The sequence below is a fragment of the Bufo gargarizans genome, chromosome 3 (assembly GCF_014858855.1).
Source record: "Bufo gargarizans isolate SCDJY-AF-19 chromosome 3, ASM1485885v1, whole genome shotgun sequence".
NCBI classification, from domain to species: domain Eukaryota; kingdom Metazoa; phylum Chordata; class Amphibia; order Anura; family Bufonidae; genus Bufo; species Bufo gargarizans.
Genome location: NC_058082.1, coordinates 412,705,378 through 412,724,628, shown reverse-complemented (window position 1 = coordinate 412,724,628; position 19,251 = coordinate 412,705,378). Strand labels below are relative to the sequence as shown.

Sequence of the window (19,251 nt, the reverse complement as noted above, 5' to 3'; positions counted from 1 at the left end):
TTTTTGGATGCTTAGTCGCCCCCAAGACACTTTTTTTTTAAATCAAATAACATTGTGTATGTTTGAACATCATATGCCCCCGATAAGGGACCATTTTTTTGAGGCTTTGAGTTGGAATATGAAAAAGCATAATACATGTGCTGGCGCATTGTGTTATTAACATGCTATATGTCAACGCCATCAAACATACATTTACCCATAGCTATGTATGTCAGTGTCCCTCAGACATCATTTACTATTGCTGTCATTGCATTCGAAAGCTTGGAGAGGGGGGAGGAAAAAAGATAAAAATCATAAAAAATTAACAAAAAGAGTTAACAAGTTTTCATAAAAATTCCTAGGAGGCTAGAGCAGGTTATATACCAATTTTCAGGGCAATTGGAACAATGTTTGCTTGGCCTGAACAGATTTTGGTTCAAATCGAACTCTTTAAAAAATTCTGAGAACCGGGACCGAAAGTACCGTTAAGTACCAGTGCTCAGTGTTGTACTAGTAAGTTACTGAACGTTAACGGGTTAAGTGGGTGCAATAGTTCCTGCTGAAGAATACTACTTTGGGCATCTTACAGAGGCTCTTTACCAGATAAATAACATCTTAAAAATAAAGATTCACTAGAAGAAACATCACAGGAGACTCCTTCCTTTAACAACTTTATTACTATTTATTTTTATTATTTTATTTTGTTAGCAGATAACACAATATACATTGCTATGTGAATATCATATGTTTTGTTCTGAGTTCATAGGAAATAATAAGTCACCTGTAGCCACCTTCACATGAACACTGTATTCAGTCCTTATAGTAGAGAACTGATATTTCACTAAAAATAAGGCCCCCGACATCACCTGTTATGGGAGAGTTAGGAGCTCCTCATTAGGGGTGCACCACCAATGAGGCGAGGTGAGGCAATTGCCTCAGGCAGCACTTAAGGAAGACAAGGATTCCCATGGTTTGTATCAGTGACCAAGTAGTGTAATAAATTAGTGTAGTCTGATACATTCACAGTCTGCTTTATATTTACGTACAAATAATTTCCAGACGTTAAACATTCACTAAAATATATCAAGATGAAAAAGTGATCACATCTTCATTGGGGTCACATGTGTCTTGAGATGCACGTCTTTCTCTAGGTGACCTAAGAAACCTAAAAATAAATCGTTTTTGGTATAATGTGTGAAGAAAATTTTAGATTTTATAATTATATGTATTCTAGATTTTTCTTGACATTTTTTACACATTAACAGGTATGGAAACATTTCTCAACATTACATATTATGTAAAATGATGTATACTTGATAAAATCTGGCTGATTTTTGGGGGTAGCAAACTAGACAATTACCCAGGGCTGGCCTGAAAATATAATATACTGTATGCAAGCATCATCTGGAAACTATATAGTAGTACAGATTTTTAAGCACTGGCAATCATTTTGGGCACCAAATGATTCTATTGTGAGATTAGTCTTCTTGGGTATTTTTTGCCATTCTATGACATTATTAAGGTTTAAACATGTAGATAAAAAGTTCATTTTTTACCCTACTCTTGTTTGGATATCTTCTTAAAGGTAGTGAGTCATCAGAAAATGACCTATTGTTTAAATTGTTATGATAAACATATTTTTTAGGATTTTTTGATGATATATTTATTTTCCATGTTAGTGACTATATTTAAAACAAATCCTGTCACTTCTAGGTCTGTACAGATCACTTTCTTGCAGCGATCTGCTTATCATTACAGGCAAGAACCACCGTTTTGTTCAGTCTCTTCCTCATTGTGAATTTTTGAACACTTGCTCTTTCAACGGTCTTCTTAAGTAGTTTTTTGAGTGCTCCTTGTTGTGTGTCCCAGGCTCAGGAACATGTAATAGTTACAGCCAACAGGGCATGTAGAGGGACACTGCCACTCTCTACATATTACAGAATAGGAATACAGACACCATGTAAAATATGATGAGCCTAAACTGACTCTGAGTATGTCTAAGAGAAGATAAATGGCTCTATCTATATTTACTTGGTGCACTAATGCAAGTTTTTAATGTGTATCATGTAGCGAGAAACATTACCAAGTGTTCCATTATCATACAGGAGGAAACATTTAATAATGGGCAAATAGTACATACAAAGGAGCAGAAGAAAACATTGCATAAAGGAGGAGTCTCTCTTATCTTGGAGCAGAGCATAGACAGAACTTAAGAATTCTGGTAGTTCTACCATAGTATAACTGCTCTATAATGCAGTAGCTGCAAACTTGTAAATTCACATATTTTTGTACATATTGTCTCAAGTTATTGAGATGAATTCACACACAGCTGATTTGTTACATGAATGTCTTTAACAGCCCCTTACGTCTAAATGGGCCTTGCAGAAAACGTATCAAGCCCTGCACTTTAAAATTCTGCTTCAAAAAGTTGCAAGAGAGGGCTTTTTGTGCCATTGCTTCTTTTTGGGAAAGTGGGCATGGTTAGCTGGTTGAGCTGATGCAAGCCAGAATTATCATCTGTAACCTTTTAAAAGTCACAAAAATTGTGGCAATCTTAAAGGCTATGTACACCTTTGGAGGCAATTTGTTTTATGATTTCATGTTATTTATTTTTGGCTAAAAATAGTTTTTTCAATTATTGAGCTGTTCTGTCCCAAAGGGTTAACTGTATTTTTTTTAGCTGTGTGACTGGTACTTTCACTTTGTGCCGGTCATCAAATAAACATTATCTCCAAACTACTGAGAGGTCATAAACACTTATTTAAGCCACATTCTTATCAGTAAGATAAGAACTGAGCTATAATGAGTGTTCATAAGGGCAGAGAGCAGAGATAAGGAGCCTGTCAGCTCCTCAAATGACGGAAAAGACAGAAAATCTAGAGGCTGCTACTAGAGCATCTCAGCACTGTACAGAAAAAAGGGTTCTATAATTGAAATAAAGACCAATTTAAAAATAAAAAATGTAGCTCAAAATGAGTACAATGCAAAAATCTTCACCCCCTTATCCATTATGATATTAGCATCGGAGCATTTCATGCTCCAATGCTCTCCCTTGGCCTGCACTGCATCACGCAGGGAAAGGGCTTTGTTTAACTCTGTGCACTGCTAGGCGGAGGCTTCCGTCCAGCAGTGTATTCGGTGACGTCACTGGCACTGATGGGCTGGCTTTAGCTCTGACCTTGCCGTTTTACAGGATAGGGCATCGTTAAAAGCCGCCCATCAGTGCCAGTGACGTCACCGGGCTCAGTGCATGGCTGAAGCCTCCACCCAGCATACACTATACACTATATAGAGCCCAGTACGTCATTGGAACCCTAAAAAAAAAGACTTTTCCCTGCACAATTCAGCACAGGGCAAAGTAGGGCATCGGAGCATGAAATGTGTCTGGGTTCAGCTCTGAACCCGGATAACCCTTTTAAGTCTGTGTTAGACCTGCCGATGGTTGGCCAGATCATTGCTAATGAGTGTTTCTGCTTAGAGCAGAAACAACCCCATTCCAATTAATTAAACTTGATTTTTTTAAGTTGCAGAAATTGCTGAAGCAGATCTGCATATGAATTTTCCCTAAAGGATTTTCTTTCTCCTTCCTTTGGATCAACAAGTGCAAATTAGGAATTTTTCCCGTCTGGTTGAAGGTAAAGGATATAGGTCTTATTTTCACATGGACTATTGAAATGTCATATCAGTGTGTTATGTTAGTATGTTAAAATATGTTGTAATCCTTCAGTGAGACCCAATATAAGTGCCCATATGTGGCTTGACAAGCTGGAAAATATTGTTTGTTGTTGCATTACAGGTTCCAAAAGGATTTGTTTTTAACCTTTTAATGTATAAATTCCAGAATCAGCATACACAAGACCCTTAAAACTAAGGGGTGAAGTCTTATGTGTTTAATAAGTACTTACCTAAAGGTTAGCTTCTTTCCAGATTCTTTTTTCAAAAGGTTTATTTTGTAGTACTGTCGCAGTGCTCTTGACATATTCTCATAGGTCATATTTGGGCGGTTCTGCATGGGTAAATGAAATGAATTAAATGGTTAAATCATTTATTCTCTTTTTTTTTTTTTTAACCTTGTGATCGTCTGATGCACGAAATGCTTGCTTTTAAAATTACATAAAAAATATGAAGAACAATGGATCATGTTCAAGATCATGGAAACCATGAAAACCAATATGATACTCATAATTCGGAACATCTTTAGACTGATCACGAGACAGTACTTACTGGTATAATTCCATATATGAAAGTCTCTTATATGACCCATTTTCTTTGCTTGTGGTTAGTGGTTTTGTATGAAAATATTTATTATGTAAGATGAGGGTATGAGAGGGCGCGAAATAACTGCAGCTCCTTAATATCTGCAGCTGTCTGCTGGCCACTGCAGCTGTGCTGGCTACTGCTCTTGGCCCTTAACCAATTACTTCTGTCACTGTATGATCCCTCAGCTTCAGCAGGTTTCATAGGTGCACAATTCCAGAAAGGAATGAGTGCTAGCACTCCGCCGCAGGAATATGTCCCTCGACTCTCCTAGGTAGTGTCCATTGTCCACTTTAATGTGTCTCCTCTTGCAGTGTCTCATCAAACGCTAAATCTCTAAATAATGCATATTTAATAGGGGTTTTTGTTCCCTAACATATTTCTGAGGTTTTACACTATTTTGCCTTTATTTACAGGAAATTCTGCACTGTAACTTATAAATACTGTGTATTGCTGAAACTGAAAGCAGGAGTTGACCAAGCCTTTGAAATGTGTTTTCTAGAAGGGGGTGGAGATTAGTCCTTAGTCTTTCCTCTCTTTGTTCACTAAGTTCATCTAGGAGACTCCACACAAGGTGTGCACCAGGGGAACTACTACTACTAATCCTAACATTTAGTGCGGTCCCCTCAACTCTGTGGGTCATCAATACCATAGTGCAGCACAAAATACCATCCCAGCAGAACAAAATACCACAGTGCAGCACAAAATAACTCTCCAGAAGCAACAAAGTTCTGTGCTCATCCTCTAGTTGTCTCTAACTGAAAAGTAGCAGGGATATGAGGAGGTGAGTTGCCAGCTACAGCTATAAGTCAGACCTACCTTCAGCACGCTGCCTGGTTTTTCAGAGCTACCAAACTCTAGAAAATTCAAGAAAATACCTATTATAGCCAGTCATGTTTCCTCTGATGTAGAGACAGTTTTTCCTTATCTTTTCCATTCAGACCAGACCACCATGACAATGTCTTTTACACTCATCTCAACAGAGTTTGCAACACAGATAACTTGGACTCCCCACTTTCCCATAATCCTCCCTACCTTGTCAATACAACCTCCCCATCCTAGGGCCCTTAACTATGCCATCTTGTACCCCAGTAGTAGAAATGTCCCACTACAGTGACCCCTCTAGTAATAATGTCCCCTATAGTGCCTCCTGTAATAATAACTCTTCCTACAGTGACCCTAAATACCCCCTATAGTTCCCCAGTATTAAAAATGTCCTAAAATACACCCTACAGTGTTCCTACTGCTGTTCCTCAAGTGACAAAAAAAAAGGAAAAAAACCTAAGTCCTGTTCCATGCCACTGTCAGGCTGAGTTCACATCAGCGTTTAGCCTTTCCGTTCTTCTGCTCCAATATAGGAGCAGAAGAACGGAAAGGCCGAATTTGGCACATAACTGAGCCGAGCGGAGTCTACGGACCCCATAGACTATAATGGCATCCGTTAGGTTTCCACTCAGAGGAAGATTTTTAAAGTGGAGACAAAAGTCATGCCTGCAGGACTTATGTGCTGAATCTATTCTTTCTGTTCTTCTTCTCCTATAATGGAGCAGAAGAACGGAAAGGCTGAACGCTAATGTGAACTCAGCCTTAGTGGTGCAGGCCACAGGCCTTTTCTAACAAAAACGATGGTCAGACAGGAGCAGGCAAAGAATGCCTCCCTGAGTACTGCTCAAAAAACAATCAGGAAAAAACTAGGAGGGGCAGTATACTAAGTAAAATGTCACTTTTATTAATTATCGGGAGATAAAAACGGCCCCTACAGACAAACAACATATACAGCATGCACACGAGAGTACACTAGTAAGACGACGGGTACAATTAGTGTACCAGTCAGGTCTGGGTGTACTGTATATAGTGGGCTGGGCCACTAGCGGTAGGCCAGGCACGGCTGTGTCAGTGAAGGTCAACTAGCCCTGTTGCCTCCCTACTTGGCCTGGTCCGCCCTACTCAATAATCCACGGGACGGGGTCCAAAAAACCCCGCAAGGGGCTGCCCCGACTGGAACTCTCGTCCTGTGTATGTGACCTTATCAAGGCCCTAGACACAGGAAAAGCACAAGCTGCCCGAGTGGACAGACAACATACACTATACAAACATACAGTATACACAAGTAACCCCACCAACAAAAAACCTGGTTGAGGGATAGAGTGATGGTGATACTTATGCGTCCCGACGCGTTTCCTCCCAGGAAGGCCCAGGATTCATCAGGGGACACTGCAGGCAGAATATGACTGAGTGTATACAGATGGCAGCGGTCGGCGTATGGCTTCAAAGACCACCAACAGACTAGGAACCAGGCTTTTGTTACTGGCAAATTGGGGGGGCTCTTGTTACTGGCACATGATGGAGGGGCTCTTACTGGCACATTGGGGGCTCTTGTTACTGGCACATGATGGGGGGCCTTTTCTAGCCTGCATCCTGGGATGATTGTATGTCCCATTTGTACACTGCCTCTTACAGTGGCCTATGAGGGTGAATAGCATAGCAGGGAGCCATGAGCTCTGTGCCCCCACAGAAGTATTCAACTGCATAACTGTACTGAGAACAGTGATACAGTTAAAATCAGGAGTGGGACCTGTAACCGCTAACCAGATACATAGGTACCTGATGCTCCCGGCATTAACCAACACTGAGTCCTTCAGATCATTAAGTACCTGGCTGGTGGATGTGAGGAGATCTTAGGCAACCCCTTAAAGGCTTCAGCCCACCTGGAAATTTCCCTGTACAGTCTATGGCCAATCCACCCCTGAATACTCCACCCCTTTTTTCAAGGACATCAGGCCGCGCTCCAATGCACAAAAGCAAATGGTAGCAGACACAAGAGGTCCAGGCCACCCCCTCACAAATATATTGTACTGTATTTTAGTTATTCAAAGAGGGTCTAATACTTTTTGGGAAACCTCATAAAGTAATAGAAGATAAAATAAAAGGTTTTATACTTTATTTATGTATGTATGTATGTATGTATGTATTCTGTCAAAAGTAGTGTGTGTATTTGTTTCTACCTCTTGACCCAACCCAAGATGAATGTGAATGTGTAACTTAGCGGTCATGTGCAAGAATGGCACATCACTGGTCGTTTGATGTTTTTATACATGTGACCACTGAGGACAGTGATGGGCTTCAGCAGTCACATGAATGAGAACAGCCCATCATCACTTCCAGTCTGCTGGGATCTGGAAACCGCAAAAACAGGAGCCACAGACCTTGAACGGAAGGACTTTCAAAAGGTGACTTTTATTTTTATTTTTTTATTACACACCCCCTGCCTCTGCTTAAAGGGGTTGTCCAGGTTCAGAGCTGAACCTGGACAGCCCTCCATTTTCACCCAGGCAGCCCCCCTGACATGAGCATCGGAGCAGTTCATGCTCCGATGCTCTCCTTTGCCCTGCGCTAAATTGTACAGGGCAAAGGCATTTTTCTGAGTTCCGGTGACGTACCGGGGCTCTCTATGGGGCTGACAGGAACCCCGGTGATGTCACTGGCACTGATGGGCGGGATTTGGCTCTGCCCTAACCAGTAAAACGGCTAGGGCAGAGCTAAAGCCCGCCCCTCAGAGCCAGTGACGTCACCGAACACACTGCTGGGCGGAAGTTACCGCCCGGCAGTGTGTTATTGAAAACACAAGAGCCTGTGCCCTGCGCGATCTAGCGCAGGGCACTGGAGCGCATCGGAGCATGAGATGCTCCGATGCTAGGCTCAGGGGGGCTGCCGGGGTGAAAATAAGGGTATGTGCAGGTTCAGCTCTGAACCCGGACAACCCCTTTAATTTTTCTTTTTTGGTTGGACAACTCCTTTCATATGTGAATTTGGTAACAACCAGTAATCAATGCATTGTTCTGTTAAGATAGATCTGGAAAAAATACCTTGTGATTTCCCCAGAATGTAGCAAGCTTCTTTGGATCCACCACTCTGAAGATTTTCAGTTCTTTATCTTCCCACCTAATGTATGATTCATAGCGCTTGTCATCAAGAAGTTTGTGCAAATAGTCCCACAGGAACCTGCAACCTGGATTGGCAATAGCATACTATTTCTTTAATAAATTAAGATGTAATCACATGATACTTACATTTATTTGTATGCACAATAAATATTAATATATTTTTGCAATTAAAAGCACCAAGTGTACACCACAGGCCCAGACCCTATTTACAGCAAGGCATATCTACAGTACTGTAAATACAATCAGTTTCTGATAGGTGTGAGCAGCACCACTGGCAGGATGAGTGTTCCCTTTCCCTCAACCCATCTTTTGAGATAGCTGCCAAGCTTGCCCAACTCTTATAGACCAGAATACAGAAAGATGCACGTGTATAGCAACCTCTCTATTCATTTGCCAGGATGCAGTGGCTGACAACCATCTCACTAGGCATGTTGATACGCCATCATTGTCTATAGCAGGAATTACTCTTTCTAAGGCCTCATGCACACGACAGTTTTTTTTCACGGTCCGCAAAAACGGGGTCCGTGGGTCCGTGATCCGTGACCGTTTTTTCGTCCGTGGGTCTTCCTTGATTTTTGGAGGATCCACGGACATGAAAAAAAAGTCGTTTTGGTGTCCGCCTGGCCGTGCGGAGCCAAACGGATCCGTCCTGAATTACAATGCAAGTCAATGGGGACTGATCCGTTTGATGTTGACACAATATGGTGCCATTTCAAACGGATCCGTCCCCATTGACTTTCAATGTAAAGTCTGGAGTTCTTTTATACCATCGGATTGGAGTTTTCTCCAATCCGATGGTATATTTTAACTTGAAGCGTCCCCATCACCATGGGAACGCCTCTATGTTAGAATATACTGTCGGATATGAGCTACTTCGTGAACCTCAGATCCGACAGTATATTCTAACACAGAGGCGTTCCCATGGTGATGGGGACGCTTCAGGTTAGAATACACTACAAACTTTGTACAAGACTGCCCCCTGCTGCCTGGCAGCACCCGATCTCTTACTGGGGGATATGATAGCACAATTAACCCCTTTAGGTGCGGCACCTAAAGGGGTTAATTGTACTATCATATTCCCCTGTAGGAGATCAGGGCTGCCAGGCAGCAGGGGGCAGCCCCCCCCCTCCCCAGTTTGAATATCGTTGGTGGCACAGTGTGCCAACCACCATCGGCCCCCCCTCCCTCCCTCTATTGTATTAAATCGTTGGTGGCACAGTGTGCCAACCACCATCGGCCCCCCTCCCTCCCTCTATTGTATTAAATCGTTGGTGGCACAGTGTGCCAACCACCATCGCCCCCCCCCCCTCCCTCTATAGCAGTAACATTGGTGGCAGTGTGCGGTCTCAACAGTAGAAGATTCATACTTACCGGCTTGCTGCTGCGATGTCTGTGTCCGGCCGGGAGCTCCACAAGTGAAAGGTCTGTGCGGCGCATTGCTAAAGAACTGTCACTTACCAGTAGGAGGAGCTCCCGGCCGTTCACAGACATCGCAGCAGCAAGCAGGTAAGTATGAATCTTCTACTGTTGAGACCGCACACTGCCACCAATGTTACTGCTATAGAGGGAGAGGGGGGTGGCGGGGGGGGGGGCGATGGTGGTTGGCACACTGTGCCACCAACGATTTAATACAATAGAGGGAGGGAGGGGGGCCGATGGTGGTTGGCACACTGTGCCACCAACGATTTAATACAATAGAGGGAGGGAGGGGGGCCGATGGTGGTTGGCACACTGTGCCACCAACGATTTAATACAATAGAGGGAGGGAGGGGGGGCGATGGTGGTTGGCACACTGTGCCACCAACGATATTCAAACTGGGGAGGGGGGGGGGTCTGCCCCCTGCTGCCTGGCAGCCCTGATCTCTTACAGGGGAATATGATAGTACAATTAACCCCTTTAGGTGCCACACCTGAAGGGGTTAATTGTGCTATCATATCCCCCTGTAAGAGATCGGGTGCTGCCAGGCAGCAGGGGGCAGTCTTGTACAAAGTTTGCAGTGTATTCTAACTAGAAGCGTCCCCATCACCATGGGAACGCTTCTGTGTTAGAATATACTGTCGGAAATGAGTTTTCACGAAGTGAAAACTTAGATCAGAAAAAGCTTTTATGCAGACGGATCTTCGGATCCGTCTGTATGAAAGCAACCTACGGCCACGGATCACGGACACGGATGCCAATCTTGTGTGCATCCGTGTTCTTTCACGGACCCATTGACTTGAATGGGTCCGTGAACCGTTGTCCGTCAAAAAAATAGGACAGGTCATATTTTTTTGACGGACAGGATACACGGATCACGGCCTCGGCTGCAAAACGGTGCATTTTCCGATTTTTCCACGGACCCATTGAAAGTCAATGGGTCCGCGAAAAAAAACGGAAAACGGCACAACGGCCACGGATGCACACAACGGTCGTGTGCATGAGGCCTAAGGGTTTTGAAAAAGTCTAGATATTACACAAGTATAGTTTCAAAAAAAAGTAATAAAATTCACAAATGTATCTGAAGATTATGAGTACTGGCCATGTGTGAGATAAAGTGGTTATCATGAGGAACTGTTTCTGGACTTCCTGACAGCAGTCTCAATAATGAGAACTACTTGGCAACTTCTCAAAAGCTTGAAGTAACTGCTGTGAACTATTTAAAAACTTTTTGACATCACTCATTTTCTGTTTTACCCTTTATTTTCCCATCCATATAGTTAATGTGTTCTGCAGAGCTTTGCTTATTTTCTGTTCCTTGTGTCCTTTGGCAAAGATTGAGAGGTTGATCATCCTCTGTAGCAGCCGGATGTATCGTTTTTGAAGGTAACTGAGACTTTTCTGTCACTGAAGACACAAGTGAATATAATTATAGGAAACACTTTTGTGCATTATTGTTGCTTATTTGTATATGCATTATTCATATAGTGCCTATAGCCTCTAATTAACATTTCCACCTCTGCTGGATTGCAGGGTGATCGTAACCCCTGGATACAAGCAGTATATAATGTAATGTAAAAATTTATGAGTCCATTGAAGGAGGCAATATGGACAATCACAATACATTAGTAAATGCATTGTATTAACTTTGTGTACATGATAAATGCCATTTGCTGAAGGACAACCCCCTTAAAGTGTTATAAAGTGTGTTATTTGCAATTACAAACTTGTATATTAAACATTTAAAAATGTTAAAGTTTTGCAAGAATGTGTGGACCCACTCTGTTGCAATGAATTTGACTTTAGGCTAATCCTGGTAGTGGAGTTAAAGGGTCTCTCTGGTATTCATGCTTTAACCTCTGTACAAGGATCTGGACTTTGCTGTAGGGCATCATGAAGTCATATCTATAGCACTAGTCTCTATTAGAAACAGCAGATGTGATTCTAACATCTAACACCAGGATGTGGTGCATAATCGAAAATCAAAAGTCTTAGTCAGGTGGGCAGAGGTAAAGGCACATGAAGTTTGGGCAGCACAGTAAGCAGGTAGAAGGCACAAAAGTTAGCAAAGTCAAAAGACAAGCTGGGTCAGGAGCCAAGAATACAATATTGAAGGATACTTTAGCAGAAACAATGCAGGTGTGTGCTGGCCTTTTAAGAGCCAGGATTCAGCATACATGATGTAGCTGCAGAGGGCTTGATGGAAGAGAGGAGGTGGCAGAACCTGGTGGCCCAGACAGGAGTAAAGTAGGAACAAATCAGATGCCAGACATGCAGAGGAGAGCAGAACACGGCAGCGGGAGGTGAATAAGACTGAGAGTGGAGCATGACTCATTTCTTTTAGAACATCAGTCTAATGTGTCCAGGGTTGGAAGAAGCCTCTTCTAGTGCTTATTCTTATTGGTTGACCTGCACAATAGAAGGAATCCCTCTGCTGCCCATGTACAAGAGGATCCAGATCGTGGGATTGAGTTACTAAGCATGTGTGACCACCAGCCTACATTAGGTGGATGTTCTGAGAGGAAATTAAAAAAGCAACAGGAGGCACCATAACATGTAGCAGCAATATGTTGACACAATAGCATATATATATATATATATATATATATATATATATATATATATCCAAGAGAAAGGGCTCCTACAGAATACATTAAAGGTGTTTCAGGTGCAAAAATATTTCTTCTGTGACCGGGCACCTGGAGCAGCCTAGGCGGCTGGTTTATTGCTCTGTCACCCCTAACCAGAAGGGTTTCATTAGCTATGGACCACAGTGTCTCCCGTCTCGCTCAGGACTACCCCTCCTGCGCAACACTGCATCCTACCCCAGGATAGCAGAGTACAAGCCTTCTGGCTTGCTTTCCTATCCAGTGTGTATTCAGCCCCAGGGTAGTTACCTGCGGCTCTATATATTTTATCTTCCTGCAGTCTCTCCCTGAAGAGTCATGGACAGAAACGTGCCACATCGGGGGACCATTGGAAGTAACTCTATATTCCATTCACTGGCATAACTTCTGTAGTTTCAGGGCTAGGTCCACCATAGGGACAGGCTACCGGACGGGGTCGCCTTTTCTAAGGCGAATGCTCCATGTAGATAGGTAGAAGCATAATAGCCCCTTTCACCTTGTTAGGGCTATACAGGATTCACCCCAGTGCTCCATCTACGTGGCTCCACAGTGAATGCACCCATTCCCGCACGGCATGACCCAAGTGTCTCCTACCTCCTGTATCCGAGGACCTCTCCCACTACCTACAAAGGGTCTGGTAAGACTGTTCGCGTCTCCCCGGACGGAACAGATTTTTGTTCATACCAGCCAGGCACCATTCATTTGGTTGTCTATGTGTATGTATGTTTAATACGTGTTGTGAGTTTTCTTATTCTGATATCATTGATCTCATTAAAAGTTATATTTTAAATCAGTATACTCCCCCCTCCTGCTTCAGGGGCCCATTGTCTACCTGGAAATTTGGAGTGTCTTCATAGCCTGAATTGTTTCAGTGCTCTGATCATTTTTGTGCTAGTTAATGGGGTGAAAGAAGAACTTCTGGCAGCAGCTTATATCCCTGAAGAGCAAAAGGATCAGGTGAAAATATTCATTTCACCCGATCCTTCTCTTCTCTGACATAATCTGTCAGGGAGAGTCAGGCTCTCCCTATACACATTAAACTGTTGGTTAACCCCCCGAGAATGACGGGTTCACACAATAATGTGTATGGGGACCTTTAAAGAAAAAGTAAAACATAAATAAATGATTAAAAAAATGTGGATATTTTCTTAACCTTTCTAATCTGGCCAAAGACATCAATGAGTATTTAAGAAGGTATGAAATAGCATTACAAAAATATTTAAATAGATAGATGTACACCTGGGCAATGCCAAGTATATACATTAGTAGTATAATAAGTACATATGAACACACAGAACAGTGTAGAATGAATATCTTACTTGTGTTTATGCAGGTCTGAAGTTGAAGAAGGTGACTTTTACGTATACACTGGCTGAAGAGAGATTGCCCTACCAACCCCTGTCTGTGATTCTTAACGCACTGCAGTAATTCATACAAGACATCTCCTGTAAAGAAGAGAGATTGGTTATTAGTCTTCACAATGGTGTGCTGACCTGTGGGACTACAAACTATTCTGTTCACAGTACATGATCGAATGTGTGACACAGAAAAACAGCACCTGCGCTGATGGAGAATGCCTCTAATAATATATTGGGCACATCCCACAGCAATCCATGCTCCTAAACAGAAGTCTACAACAGCTCAGAGCTGCCGTAGATTTCAGTCTTTATTTGCGTCAGAAAACTGTCAAAAATGAAGACCAACTTGTCACGGCTGCTGACCATGCCTCTCCCTTCCACGCCCTCTTTTGAAAAATTGTCGAGGGTGGTGTAAAAATGCCACACCACTTGCAACAATATTTTTATAATGGCATCTAAAAATTCGCAAACATGAGGTTTGTGACTTTTTTACCCCGGAAATAGGGAGAAGATAAATTTCCCCCGAAGAGTGTTTCCTATCATTCCACTTTGCTGGGCTTCAATATACCAAAGTTTATGTCCTAGCACCATAATTAGTTGTCCACCAAGGATAAACATCATCAGCCTATTTGAGTACCCTTTAAGGGGTCTTCTGATTGTTAGAAAACCATTTAAAGTTCTTTAAGCATCCCCAATCCTCACGTCATCATCATCCTCTAGTGCTGTAGAAGGTCCTTTGGACTCACTATGGCACCAGGATTTGGGTGAAACTGCAAACTCTGCACTCACGTTTGCTGCACTACTGGTGTTACATGATCAACTCATGTACAGTCCTAGGAAAGAACTGATAAGATAGCTCTCCAGTCTTCCATTTATGACTGAGATGAGAATACCTGTCGTATGCAGTGGCCGGGGTTATGGACACAGCCAAGCAGGCTGTGCTAGGTCTTTTCTGTAGCTTTCATAGAAGATTCTGTAGCTCCCGTTCACTTAAATGGAAGCTATGGAAACAACATAGCACAACCTGCTGGGATGTTAACGTAACCCTGGCCACTGAATACGATATTCTGATCTCAACTGTAAATGTCTGACTTGACAATATCCCTTTAAATCTTTAGGTAAGTGTTATGTCCCCTACCATTCACTCAATTAATCTTTATCCACTTTAAAATTCCTAAGTTATTTATACAGTTCTAGCCCCCAAAATTCCCATTTTTAAAATAGAGGCATTTTAGGCCATGCACTCAACATTCCTTGTAACCCTTGAGAACCACTTCTAGAGCAGCTGAGCTTCACTAAATTAAAACGTAAGTAAAAGAAAATGACATATTGAATAATTAGTAGCTATGCATTGCACAGAGAATACATGAGCTACAGTAAATATAAAGAGTTTTTATGTAAAGGCTTTCAATAGTCTTAGAATTCTTTACACACCTCTCACAAAAGACAAAGGGAATGTAGACTGACTATAGACGGAATGATTAACCACCAATGTAATGAATATTCTGTTATTTTTGTAAAAACGAATATCATGTTGAAAGCACACACAAACATATATTGCCTAAAAAATTCACTTGTATTAGGAGAAACATTTGGCTTTTGCATTGCCCCTTATGCGTTTTTATCAGAGGTAAAATAAACAGTACATAAATAAACAATGTGTGCCAACTTGTGGGGCAGATTTTCATTTGTCACAACTTGAGATAAGCAAATCGATTCTAAAGGAATCAAATTTGTTACAAATTCCCCAAAAACTTCAGTTCCCAACAAATCCAGAGTTTATGGGATTCATTCCAATTACATCAATCATAATGGCTTCTTTCATTTTACAGTTCAAAAGAGAGAGAAATACATTTTTGTGCCATTTTTCAACTTCATGTTGCCATCACTTTGATATTGCTAATGTTTTCTTGGCATTAAAGAGCTTGAAAGGGTTTGGATAGAGTCCTAGGAGAAGTCAGTGTCATACACAGTATATTGCATTAGAGTCAAATTTATTAAGACTGGTCTGATTTGGCTGAACTGGACCGTATGTTTAACTGCCTGAATAAACGCTTAAAGGAAACTTTATTGAATATATATTAAAAATCATGGCGAAGAAATTCTTGCCCATGTAAGTATACCCACGACAGCGGCCAGCACAGGAGATCAGACAGAGCGGATCAACAGGACGCTTCACCTCCTTTCTTGGCGACGTCACCGCCTGCCGATGAAGCTCCGCCCAGTGGGAGTGGCGATTTTGATATGAGATCGGCGGCCAAGCGGCCGAGAGACAGCTGCAAACAAGTGCCGGAGGCTGTGTCTCTTTGAGCTGCGCGCGCGCAAACAGAAGCGTGCAGCGTTCTTCTATCAGTGAGCATAGTGCAAGTTTCTGAGACTAAACTGCACTAATGCTTACTGTTACTCTGCTCCTGAGGACAAGTCACTGGTTGTACAGTGACATAGAAACGCGTCGAGCAGACGCATGAGTAGGCAGGGACGGTCTTTTGTGAGATAGTGATGGGATATTAGAGATCAAGACTAGCAGGGTTGTAAGTAGAGCTTAAACAAAAAAGCTCTCACCCGCAACTTATCTATCCCATTCACTATCATCCATACTCACTATTTGATATACACTGTTGCAGCTTATTATTATAAGTTGCTACTAGTGTTACAGCTGGTGTTTTTGATACATTTTAAGCAGATCCAGCGCACCTAGTGAGTATCATCAGTGCGTCTGGGAACTCATCAGGAGATATATATAGACAAGATAACCCTGATATATCCAGACCTGCACGTTTTGGAAGCGTGGAAATAGTGGCTGCACCCATACAATTGTGGAGTGAGCCACCTTTCCAGGCTTAGCCTGACGAATTCATTATGTGGTAGATTCGGAACGATTTTTAATATATATTCAATAAAGTTTCCTTTAAGCGTTTATTCAGGCAGTTAAACACACTTTTCGCATATATACGCAAAATTTAGTTATATCTTGAACTGGACCCTAAATGTTCTCATCTCTAGTCAGAATCAATTGTTTTTCACACCATATACATTGTTGCTAACATTTATTATGTTTTAAATAGCTAATTAAGATCATTATTAGTGATAAACGGCAGGTAAATTATTCGAATTTGCGATATTTCGCAAATATTTGGTAGAATAGTCATCAAATATTAGCAAATTTTAGAATTCGCAAATATGGTCTTGATTGTGAAAATCGGCAATGTAATATAAGTGTAATGCGCGCGCAATACAGGCATGGGTCACTATAGCTACATATTTCAAGCTGCTAGAAGTTTCCTGAGACTGGAGAAAATGGTTGGCACGGCAGAACATTACAATAGCTGTATATGCAGAAAGAGTGCTCCAATATATTTGCAATTGCGAAATCGGCACTAATGATGGAAATATTTTGGCGCAATACGTGCAACTTCACATTTTAACAGGTTTGACTACTTAGTGATTGGTGCACTAAGTATTGTTGTGAACTTGTGTCATCACAGCACTATGTCTGTAGCATACATACAGTGAGGAACAGAAGTATTTGAACACTCCGCGATTTTGCAAGTTCTCCCACTTAGAAATCATGGAGGGGTCTGAAATTCACATTGTAGGTGCATTCCCACTCTGAGAGACAGAATAAAAAAATAAAAAAATGCAGGAAATCACATTATATGATTTTTTAAGAATTTATTTCTCTTGCACTGCTGAACATAAGTATTTGAACACCTGAGAAAATCATTGTTAATATTTGGTACAGAAGCCTTTGTTTGCAATTACAGAGGTCAAACGTTTCCTGTAGTTCTTGACCAGGTTTGCACACACTGTAACAGGGATTTTGGCCCACTCCTCCACACAGATCTCTTCTAGATCTGTCAGGTTTTTGGGCTGTCGCTGAGCAACACAGAGTTTCAGCTCCCTCCAAAGATGTTCTATTGGTTTTAGGTCTGGAGACTGGCTAGGCCACTCCAGAACCTTGATATATTTCTTACCGAGCCACTCCTTGGTTATCCTGGCTGTGTGCTTCGGGTCGTTGTCATGTTGGAAGACCCAGCCACGAACCATCTTCAATGCTCTGACTGAGGGAAGAAAGTTGTTGCTCATAATCTCACAATAAATGGCCCCATTCATCCGCTCCTTAATACAGTGCAGTTGTCGTGTCGCCTTTGCAGAAAAGCACCCCCAAAGCATGTTACCACCCCCATGTTTCACAGTAGGGAGGGTCTTCTTGGGATGCAACTCATCCTTCTTTTTCCTCCAAACACGATGAGTGAAGTTTAGACCAAAATGTTCTACTTTGGTCTCATCTGACCACATGACTTTCTCCCATGCCTCATCCAGATGGTCATTGGCAAACTTCAGACGGGCCTGGACATGTGATGACTTGAGCAGGGGAGCCTCCCGTGCAATGCATGATTTTAAACCATGACGGCGTCGTGTTCTACCGACAGTGACCTTTGAAACTGTGGTCCCAGCTCTCTTCAGGTCATTGACTAGCTAATTCCTTGTAGTTATGGGCTGATTCCTCACCATTCTTATCATCAGTGATACCCAATGAGGTGAGATCTTGCATGGAGCCCCAGTCCAAGGGAGACTGACAGTCATCTTTAGCCTCTTCCATTTTCTAACAATTGCTCCAACAGTTGAGCTATTTTCACCAAGCTGCTTGGCAATTGCCCCGTAGCCCTTTCCATCCTTGCGGAGGTCCGCAATTTTGTCTCTGGTGTCTTTTAACAGCTCTTTGGTCTTGCCCATGGTAGTAGTTGGCGTCTGACTGACTGTGGGGTGGACATGTGTCTTTAAAGAGCTCAGAGAGGTGCCACTAAGTTAGATTAATGTGTGGAGTAGAGGTGGACTTTTTAAATGCACAGTAACAGGTCTTTGAGAGCCAGATGTCTTGCTGTTTCTCAGGTGTTCAAATACTTATGTTCAGCAGTGCAAGACAAATACATTCTTTAAAAATCATACAATGTGATTTGCTGATTTTTTTAAAAAAAACTCTGTCTCTCAGAGTGGGAATGCACCTACAATGTGAATTTCAGACCCCGCCATGATTTCTAAGTGGGAGAACTTGCAAAATCGCAGGGTGTTCAAATACTTCTGTTCCTCACTGTACATACATACAATGGATATCAATAGTTTACACACCCCTGTTAAAATGTCAGGTTTCATGCTGCTGCCACATCACCACTCTGTGGTCTCATCATGCTTCTGCCAACTCAACACTGTATCATTGGGCCACTCTGTGGTCTCCTCATGCTGCTGCCACATCACCACTATGTCATTAGTCCACTTTGTGGTCTCCTCATGCTTCTGCCACCTCACCACTATGTCACTGGGCCACTCTGTGGTCTTATGCTGCTGCCACCTCACCACTCTGTGGTCTCTTCATGCTACTGCCACATCACCACTCTGTGGTCCCGTCATGCTGCTGCCACCTCACCACTATGTCACTGGGCCACTCTGTGGTCTCCTCATGCTGCTGCCACATCACCACTCTGTGGTCTCCTCATGCTGCTGTCACATTACCACTGTGTGATATCCTCATGCTGCTGCCACATCACCACTCTGTGGTCTCCTCATGCTGCTGCCACCTCTCCAATCTGTGGTCTCCTCATGCTGCTGCTACCTCAACACTATGTCACTTAGCCACTCTGTGATCTGCTCATGCTGCTGCCACCTCACCA

The 19,251-nt window shown here is 42.4% G+C and overlaps 1 protein-coding gene across 1 annotated transcript in view; it reads right to left on the bottom strand.

The window, feature by feature from the left end:
* Positions 1–637: 637 nt before the first annotated feature.
* LOC122932234 (transcription factor ETV7-like) overlaps positions 638–19,251 on the bottom strand; it is a 51,678-nt gene continuing 33,064 nt past the window's right edge. Inside the window, exons 4-8 of the mRNA XM_044286528.1 lie at positions 13,544–13,669; positions 10,855–11,004; positions 8,103–8,245; positions 3,885–3,985; positions 638–1,144 (exon numbers count right to left, since the gene is read on the bottom strand). Coding sequence (XP_044142463.1) covers positions 1,063–1,144; positions 3,885–3,985; positions 8,103–8,245; positions 10,855–11,004; positions 13,544–13,669 — 602 coding nt within the window. The 3' untranslated portion in view covers positions 638–1,062. The remainder of the gene's footprint in view (positions 1,145–3,884; positions 3,986–8,102; positions 8,246–10,854; positions 11,005–13,543; positions 13,670–19,251) is intronic.